Source organism: Nyctibius grandis, chromosome 3 (genome assembly GCF_013368605.1).
Source record: "Nyctibius grandis isolate bNycGra1 chromosome 3, bNycGra1.pri, whole genome shotgun sequence".
Lineage (NCBI taxonomy): Eukaryota > Metazoa > Chordata > Aves > Nyctibiiformes > Nyctibiidae > Nyctibius > Nyctibius grandis.
Genome location: NC_090660.1, coordinates 97,680,407 through 97,689,484, shown reverse-complemented (window position 1 = coordinate 97,689,484; position 9,078 = coordinate 97,680,407). Strand labels below are relative to the sequence as shown.

General features: G+C 61.8%; 1 protein-coding gene across 3 annotated transcripts; it reads left to right on the top strand.

Moving 5' to 3' along the window:
• The first annotated feature begins 690 nt into the window (after positions 1-690).
• Positions 691-6,654, top strand: OSR2 (odd-skipped related transciption factor 2). Of its 3 annotated transcripts, none has more exons than XM_068396635.1 (4): positions 691-915; positions 3,865-4,592; positions 5,227-5,326; positions 6,092-6,654. In XM_068396635.1, the coding sequence occupies exons 2-4, from the start codon at positions 3,937-3,939 to the stop codon at positions 6,272-6,274; spliced, it is 939 nt and encodes a 312-aa protein (XP_068252736.1). In that variant the 5' UTR covers positions 691-915; positions 3,865-3,936; the 3' UTR covers positions 6,275-6,654. The 3 variants fall into 3 exon arrangements, with proteins under 3 accessions (XP_068252736.1, XP_068252738.1, XP_068252735.1); XM_068396637.1 differs by having other exon boundaries at positions 691-919; positions 6,174-6,654; XM_068396634.1 differs by having other exon boundaries at positions 691-919.
• Positions 6,655-9,078: the final 2,424 nt, after the last annotated feature.

Below are 9,078 nucleotides of genomic sequence, written 5' to 3'. Positions count from 1 at the left end.
GGTAGGGATTGCGTGCTTAGTCCCCGCGCATGGGGATACCTCCGCATCGGTTCTCCTCAATCTGCCTTTTTAAGTGCCTAAATAGCAGTTAAAGGGCAGAGCCGAATCGCTAAAGTGTCGGTCCATGGGGCGACCCGACCCGACGGCCATGGAGCCATTTGGACGTGAGCGTTACCTGCACCTACAGGTCCCCTCGGAGGGGTGGACGCCCACAAAACCCCCACGCTTTGGGTTTGGGGGAGTTATTTTAGGTATTTAAGCAACTCGCGCCGCGTGTGTCACACTGCCCGGGGCACGGCAGGCGGTGCGGCGCAGGGAGCGCGCAAATCCCCGCGGCTGCGGCCGGCAGCGCGGCGGGGGGCGGCGGGTTGCTCGCGGAGGGACAAGTCACCTTAGGTGACGCGGGAGGGGAGGCGGGGGACGTCCTGCCCCTTTAAAACCCAGTTGCTACCCAAACACAAGTAAACAGTGGGGCCGGCGCGGCGGGGCGGGCCGGGGCCGGGGCCGGGGCTGGGGCCGGGGCCGGGGGCGGTCCCGTCCCGTCGGGGCGGAGCGGCGCGGCCCCGAGCGCGGAGCTGTGCGCGCCGCGGGGTGGGCCGGAGGCGGCGGGCGGGCGGGGACAGCGCTCCACGCCACTCACCGCTGAAATGTGATGGACCGGGCAGGGGGCGGCTCAGACTCGCGCCGAGCCTCGCCGGGGTCGAAGGCGGGAGGCTGCGGGCGGGTGGCGGCGGTCTATGCCGGGGCCCCGGGACCGCCGCAGCCAGAGCTCCCAGCCGTCGCCCAGCCCTCCGCAACATGCCGGCCGCCGCCGGGCCCCGGCCCCGCTGAGCGCCCCCGCTGTGGATCTAATGTCTCCGTGAAGGTGCCGCGGCCGCCGCCTCGGCTTTGCCCCGGGAGGAGCAGCCGGCTGCGGTAGGTGAGTGGCTCCCCCGGCCCGCCCTGCCCGCTGCCGTCGGCGGGAGCGGGGCGGCGGAGCTGCGGCCGGGCCCCGGGAGGGGAGAGTCCCCGCGGCGGGGGAGTGCGGGGCCGCCGGGTTTACTTTCAGTTTGCCGTTCGTTGGTGTGAGGCCAGGCGGCGGGGACCTCCCGGAGCGCGGCCCATGTCCTTCAAGCGAAATTCCCCGCGGGGAGGAGCCGGTCCGTGCGTGGGCTGCGGGGCTGGACCGGAGAACTCCTTGGTCCGTGGAAACGTACCTGGCTACGCGGGCAGCGGCGGCCGCGGCTTTGGGTGAGGCTGGCGGGGAGTGGAGGCGCCCCGGGGGCCCACCCGCTCCCCGGGAACTACAGCGGCGCCCTCGGGGCACGGCCGCGGCCCCGGCCCCGCCGCGGCAGAAGGGCAGAGCCGGGCGGGCCGGCAGGTCGGCGGCAGGCGGGCGGGCAGGTAGAGAGGGGCGTACTGCCGAGACAGAGGGCTTCATTTAATTAAGCGCTCTGAATGGAAAGGGAAAAGGAAGTGCCAAAGTTTAAGTAACATCCGTTTTTGGTTGACTTTCCCCCCGCACCGTATTATAAAGTAACCTTAAAATCACGCACGAAGGCACTTTCTGGTCTTTTTTGATAGGCTTTAATAAAGTTATCCCCGAGTACGAATAAAGGTATAGTGGATTAGGCAACAGTGTAGTTTTAAAAGTTTCTGCGTTGAAATACGTATTTCGTGTTGGGAATAGTTTTTTGGATTTGCGTCTTTGATACGAAAACGAGCGCTGTGCGATGACATCCCCACACACAGTCGCAAAACGCGGCTGTAAAAGACGAAGCTCTGCCCTACAGAAATCCTATACCTACCTAGGTCATTGCTCCTAGCCGGTGGCTCCGAAATCCAGCCGCAGCCAGCCGGGATGGAGGCAGGAGCTGCGGGAGCAGTCAGCGAAAAGCGATTTTATTGCCTCTGTGTCGGTTCCTGGCGGAAAGCGAATAGGAACTCACACTACGACATCTTTAAAAATAAGTCTCTATATATAACCATCCCCCCTCCAAAAAAAAGGAAAAGGTCGCCATATATAACAGGTCGTATCAATAACACTGTCCCCGGTCTCGATACAATCACGAACGAGAAAAACTCGGCAGCAGCGGAGATAAACCCCGGAGAGCCCCGGTTCAAGGCAAACGAAAACAGGGGTGGGCAGCGCTGCGATTCACACCCGACCTCGTTGCCACAGTTTTTCCGCGGAGGGCCAATTCGGTGCGGTGCCACAAACGGGCGGGAAAGGTATTTTAGGAAATATATCGAAAAGTCGCTTTCCAGCCGGCGGCTGCGCGGTGCCAGCGGAGCGGCCCGACCCGTGTGGCCGCGGTGAGGGCTGCGGGGCGGCGGCGGCCCGGAGGGGCAGGGACGTCGCTCCCGGGGCGCGGGCTCTGCGCTCGGAGAGTTTCCTTTATTTGTGGTGGTGTTTTGGGGGGTTGTTTGAGGATTTTTTTGAGGGGAGGCTGCGTTGTTTATTTTGGAAACTACCCGTTACCAGGCCCTCCACATAAAATCCCAGGAGGTGCTGGGGCACCCTCGGCCCTGCCTCTTGTTTACAGGCCCGGAGAGACCCCAGCGCTTCCTTTCGCTGCGCTGGGGAAGAGCTGCCGCCTTCTGGGTCGTGGCAGCCGCTTGGCTGCTGGAATTGAACCCTCACCGAAAAGGAAAAAAGGAGAGGGTAATGGCTTGCCCGCCGCGCCGATGCCCCCGGTCCCGTGGGAGGGGAACGTCTCCCCGGGTGCGCCGAGGGATCCCCCCGGGTGGCGGGAGAAGAGGGCCCGGCGGTTTCGGTTGAATGGGCTGAGTGAAACCCTCTGACAGTCACACACCGCTCATTAGCTCACGGCCTCGCCGCTCCGGCGGAGCTCCCGGCCGGGGGACGGCGGAGGGGGTGCGGGGGCTCAGCCGGACGGCTCCGTCCCGCCGGGGCTGCGCTCGCCCTTCCCGGCCCTACGGGATGGAGGGAGCGGGCTGCGGGGCTGCGCCGTGCCGGGCTGCGGGCAACCCTCGGCCGCTTTCCTCGCCGCCGATGGGATCGCTCGGGCCCGGGCGGGCTGCGTGGGGCAGCGCCGGCCATCTGGAAGGGATCTCAGCGCAAAGTGGATTTATTTAGGACCTGCGGCGCGGGGGGCTGCGTAGGAGGTGTGCGTGCGGGGCAGGAGCGCCTTTTCTTTCCCTCGGTTATCTTGATAAATGAGTTGTTGTTGAAGGAAGAATAATAAGCACCCGAGCTGGGATAAACGCGGGGTTTACCCCCGCCCGCCCCCCGGCCTGCCTCGGCTCTCGGTGAGCACCCTGCTCTGTCCCGGAGAGGCCCCAGCCAGGAGGGGTCGGGGTCGGGGCCTCCGCGCCCGCGGGGGCCGGGCGGAGGGTGGGAGCGACGCCGGGGGCCGAGTCGGCGCGGGGGGCAGGAGGGAGGCGGCCCCGGGGGTCCCCGCGGTGGCCGCGGCTCGGGCTGGGCGCTGCGGGGTGACGATGGAGAGGCGGCGGGGAGCGGAGCGGCCCCGGCCCCGGCCCCGGCCCCGGCTCCGGCCCCGTTCCGGGTGCATATTTCCACGATTACTTTCATTTGAGTCAGCAGCGCCTTCGGTTGGCCCGGCGCTGGGTTTTCTCCTTGTTATTTTAATTTGGGGTGGGTGTTTCTGGGAGTGATACTTTTAAATTTTTTTTTTTTACGCTTTAGCTTCTCCGGTCGAAACGATCGGGCCAGTGGGTCTGTGGCGGCCGCCGGGGACGGGAGCCGCGGCTGCGGCAGGGCGCTGGGGCTGCAGCAAGGCAGCGCACCGGGGCCGTGCCTGGCCCTCCCTGGCTTCGCCGCTGCATTCGCCTCGGCTCAGGGGGACCACGCTGCTCTTAGTAAAACTCTCTTTCCCCTGCTTTCTCCCTCTTGCTTCCTAGGTTTTTTTCCCCGTCTCGAAAGCCCAAGCAGAGGCACCAGCCGCATCGCCGGCCTGCGCCCGCCCCGGGAAGATGGGAAGCAAGGCTCTGCCAGCCCCCATCCCGCTGCACCCATCCCTGCAACTCACCAACTACTCCTTCCTCCAGGCTGTGAACACCTTCCCCGCAGCTGTGGACCAGTTGCAAGGTCTGTATGGACTCAGCGCCGTGCAAACCATGCACATGAACCACTGGACATTGGGCTACCCCAACGTGCATGAAATCACTCGCTCCACCATCACGGAGATGGCAGCCGCCCAGGGCTTGGTGGACTCCCGCTTCCCTTTCCCCGCGCTCCCCTTTGCCACGCACCTCTTCCACCCCAAGCAAGGGGCCATTGCCCACGTCCTCCCAGCCTTGCACAAGGACAGGCCTCGCTTTGACTTTGCCAATCTGGCCGTGGCCGCCACGCAGGAGGACCCCCCCAAAGTGGGGGAACTCGCCAAGCTGAGCCCCGGACTGGCCTCGCCCCTGTCGGGCATCAGCAAGTTGTCCCCGGACAGGAAGCCCTCCCGCGGCCGCCTGCCCTCCAAGACGAAAAAGGAGTTCATCTGCAAGTTCTGCGGCAGGCACTTCACCAAGTCCTACAACCTCCTCATCCACGAGCGGACCCACACGGACGAGCGGCCCTACACCTGCGATATCTGCCACAAGGCTTTCCGGAGGCAGGACCACCTGCGGGACCACCGGTGAGGGACCACCGCGCCCGCGGCCGGGCTGTGGAGAGCCGGGGTCGGGGGGAGTGAGGCTGAGCCTCTCCGGGAGCTCTGGGCTGAGCCGGGAAGGCAACAGGAGAAACCTCCGCTCCGATTTCGCGGCCGCGGAGGGGCCAGGGCAGCCAAAACCTGCGCTCGCGTGGGACGCGCACCTGCGTTGGGGGGTCTGGGGTGAAGTCCCCGGGGCTGTTGTGCTTCTGAAGCGCGGCGCTGGGGGGTGCGGGGAGGAGGATGGGGCGCGGGTGGGCGCTCCCTGGCTCTCCCCCCTCCACCTCCTCACCCCGCGGCCGGTGCCGAGCGGTTCCCGCGGCCGCCGGGCGCAAGATCCGCTCAGTTTTCGGGTGAGAGCGGACTCGAGTCGCGCCGGCTTAGCAGATGCTGTCCCGACCTGTGACCAGAGAGGGCAATCACTCCTCGATACGAACTAATTGCAAATGTTTTGAACAGATAGAGGAGTTTAACGATAAATAGAATTATACGCGGGGGAGGGGGGAGGAAGGAGCAGGGTGAGGGCGTTTGGGGGGAGCTGGGTTTGGGGGAGCGGGGCCCGGGTGCGGGTGGCCCCGCGCTCCCGGCAGCGCCACTCACCCCTCGGGTTGCCTTCCAGGTACATCCATTCCAAAGAGAAACCCTTCAAGTGCCAGGAGTGCGGGAAGGGCTTCTGCCAGTCCAGGACCCTGGCGGTCCACAAAACCCTACACATGCAGGTGAGCCCGGCGCTCCCCGGCCTTCTCCGCGCGTGTGCCGCCGGCGCGGACCCGTCCCGGCCCGTCCCGGCTCGTCTCGGTTCGGCCCGCCGCAGGGCGAGGGCGGCGGCTGCAGGGGGAACGGGGCTCCGGTGCGGAGGGGAGCGAGGGGGCTTCACCACTTGTCGACTCCGTGTTTCCCTGGGAGAGGGAAGCAGCCAGCGGTTACCTCCGCGGCCCCGGGAGACCCGCGTAAAAACGGCGGCCGCGGGAGATGGACTGAAAGCCGGCGGGGACGCGGTTGGCGGCGGGGAGCGAGCCCCGGCTTTGGTTTTGCCCACGCCGCCGTTTCGAGCCGTTTTTCGTTGAGGGCTCCAGCCCTACCTCGTCAGCAGCAGGGGCAGGGCGGCGGGGCAGCCCGGCGGCATAGTGCGGAGAGGTGCGGAGCGGTGCGGAGCTCCCTGCCCGCCCGCTGGGACCGCCGCGGCTGCCGGGCGGGTAGCGGGAGCCCCAGAGCGGGAGGACGGCGTGGCGGCCGCTTTCCCTGCGCCTCAGGGGCGCGAAATGCGAACTATAGACTATATAGAACTATAGACTATATAGAACTATAGCATTTGGGGCAGGACAGGGCGAGCGAGGCAGTCTGCCGTCCTCCCGGGGCTGCTGTCGTTCGTGTCGAACCCCGATATATCAAGTTGTGCGTTGCGATAAGAAAAAGTGCAGTTAATACGTTAAACCAGGTAGTTTGTGAAGGATTAATCCTTTGCTTGCTTCAAATCTGAACAGGAATCTCCACACAAATGCCCCACATGTGGAAGAACCTTTAATCAAAGAAGTAATCTGAAAACTCACCTTCTTACCCATACAGACATCAAGCCCTACAACTGTGAGCAGTGCGGCAAAGTGTTCAGGCGAAACTGTGATCTACGGCGGCACAGTCTAACTCACACCCCGCGGCAGGACTTCTAGAGCAGCCAGGGACCCGCGCCCGCTCCGGCAGCTCCAACTTGCTCATTTTACTCAAGGACTGTATTGTAGGAACTCACAAGACATGCACACATACACACGGAGACACACGCGCAGACTCGGGGCCAAGCTTTCCCACCACACGTCTGCGAAAACTCGTTTCGAGAGTGCGGACTGCAGGATCGGGCCCCTCTCCAACCCACACCCAGGCATAAAGCTCATCTTGTAGATACTCGCGGCTCATTTTAGAGCTCTGTACAGAATGTGGTTTTCTTCGTTTGTTTGTTTCATATCGTCGTGTCAGATGCACATCGATATCAATTCGGGGAGGCAAAGTATCTCTTAAAAGTGTATTTCAAAATAAATCCTTTTTTTTTTCCAAATACCTCCTGCCTTGTTGTATTATTCTCTGAACATTTGGGCTTTTTTTTCCTGCTGTGTCAATGCAATGGTAAAGCATATTGAATAAATTTCCCAGTCGGGTAGTTGTACTGTCACAACAATTTTGGTGATCGCTTTTGTTTGGCCTGTTTCACTGTCGCTGTTGTGTTATCTATTGTTAAGTAAAACGAAAGTGCCGTATTTGAGAGTTTATAGCTCTATTACTTAATAGTATGAATGTCTAAATATTAACTTCTGTACTTTTTTTATTCTCCCGAACGATTTTTTTTTTTTTAAAGAAGAGAAAGAAAGAAATACTTGCAAATAAACAGATCTTAGGAAATAATGCATAGAGCCGTTCTTACGCCAAAGCGGCTTATTAGTAACTTATTTGCAATCAGCCCACGTATTGTAAAAGCCATCCCTGCGCGGAGATTGCCGCAGCCGGCCTCCCGCCAGTAGACTTTGGACACGGGCAGTCCACCCGCGCAGACAGGGACTTTATCCCGCAGAAGACGATCCTTTCCCGACAGCTCCGGGAGCAAACAGCCAGGCGCAAATACCGCCCCCCACCCCGGGGCTCATCCGCGGGACCCCCGCGGGGCCCTGGCAGGGAGGCGGCGCTGGCAGCGGGGAGCTCCCCCCCCCCGCGCCCCGTCTCTTCCCCCCACCCGCCTCCATCCGCGCTGCGCAGCGCCCGCGGTAGCCGCCCGCTGCCGAGCACAGGTCACACCCGGGGGGCGGACGGAGGGGCGCCGAGGAGAGGGGCTGTTCCCCCCTCCCGGGAGACCCTCGCCCCACCGTGGCCCCCCCCCTTTCTCACTTCTTCCCTTGCCACCCCCATATGCCCCCAGCTGCCCCCCCATCAAGATGACTCTTGGCGGCCTGGCACACCCACCCATGGGCTGCACGCTCAGCACCTGCACGCAGTATGCAGGATGGTGGCACCGACCCCCAGGCTCCCCTCCCTTGTCACCCTTGCGAGCCCGTCACCAGTGCCTCTGGTCCCCTCTGGGAAGGTCTGGTGCCAGCGCTGAGACATGTGTTGCAGGGTGGCTTGGATGTGCCTCCTCTCCTCTGCCATCCCACTGCTCTTGTCACTCCCAGCACCTTCCCTGCAGTGTCTTGGGTAGTTTGGGACCCCAAAAGTTGTTCTTTCCCAGGCTGGGGACACCCATCCTGCCCTACTCCTCTCCCAAACTGAGGACCAGGTTAGAATGGCAGGGAGAAATCTTCCCTCCTGGCTTAGGGAGCCCTGTCTGGGGTGGGGTGAGCGATCCCCTTGCACCCAGCTCAGCGAGGAGGTCTCCACTCCTGGGCCCCACCTAGCAGGGTACCAGGGCTCATGGATGGTCCATCCATGGGTGTATCACAGGTCCCAGCAGGCCCATGGGGAGCAGATGCTGACAGAGCTTAGGCGGCTGCAGCGTCCCCATCCCCAACCCTCGCTGGTCCTGCAACAGGGAACCACACTACCTGAACCCTGTTAATGAGTAGCAAGTCAAACCCAGCAGCGCCTGGGCTGCAGTCAGGCCATCAGTGCAGAAAGGGCTGCATTACTGCCTGCAGCAGTCTGCTGCCTCCGCAAAGGGCTACCATGTCCACCCCGGGGCCAGGGGCAGGGACCTCCGAGCCAGCCCTGCTCTGCCCCAGGCCAAGGCAGCCAGGTGAGTTTCCACTGATGTGGCAGACATGGCAGTCTCAAATTCAGCCAAACTTTCTTAGGCAGTCAAGGCCTATCTCTCCATCTGCTCCTGCCCAGCAAGATGGGGAGGGAAAAAAATGTTTCTGCAGCCAGAAATGTTGTTCTGCTGGCTAAAGAACAGCCTCCTGAGTCAAAGTTTATTTAAGGGCCATCTGCTGTCTTTCCCTTCACTCCCCATGACTGGCACGCCTTCCCTTGTGGGGTGCTGCACCCCTGGGACTGCCTTCCCCTGGCCCCGTGCTGGCAGCCCCTGTCCTCCCTCTCCAAACTGCTCCTCTCTCCACACTGCTCCTCTCTAAACATCTCTTCATGGGCATCTCTCACTCCCTCTCTGTGAGCATCTTCCCAATATCTGATTTCTTCCTCTCTGCCTGATTTTTCTATTCCCAGTGCCTTCCTGTTCTCCCAGTAGGTTATTTCCTCTAAGCTTCTCTTCCCTTATTGTTCTCCGAGTTCCTATCCCCAGGCCCTTTTGCGTCCCCAAGTACGCACAGCAAGGCTGGGATAACTCTGTTTGAGTAAACACCCCTGTCAGGATACATATGGGCTTAGTCCACTCCTCCTAGGCCGAGCTCTATGTGCAGTTTGTTTGGAAAGAGCTTAATCAGACGAACGATATCAAAGGACTAAATTAAAATGATTGCATATAGCTAAGGTATTATTTAATTGTTAGGGGTTGCCTGTTTAATAATCTTTCCCCTGAGCAGACACAGACTATAAA

Excerpts from the sequence above, each read along its gene's own strand:
- OSR2 (XM_068396635.1), top strand. The coding sequence starts at position 3,937 with ATGGGAAGCAAGGCTCTGCCAGCCCCCATCCCGCTGCACCCATCCCTG. Across the intron at positions 4,593-5,226 it reads GACCACCTGCGGGACCACCG|GTACATCCATTCCAAAGAGA; the intron begins GTGAGGGACCAC and ends GTTGCCTTCCAG. Across the intron at positions 5,327-6,091 it reads ACAAAACCCTACACATGCAG|GAATCTCCACACAAATGCCC; the intron begins GTGAGCCCGGCG and ends AAATCTGAACAG.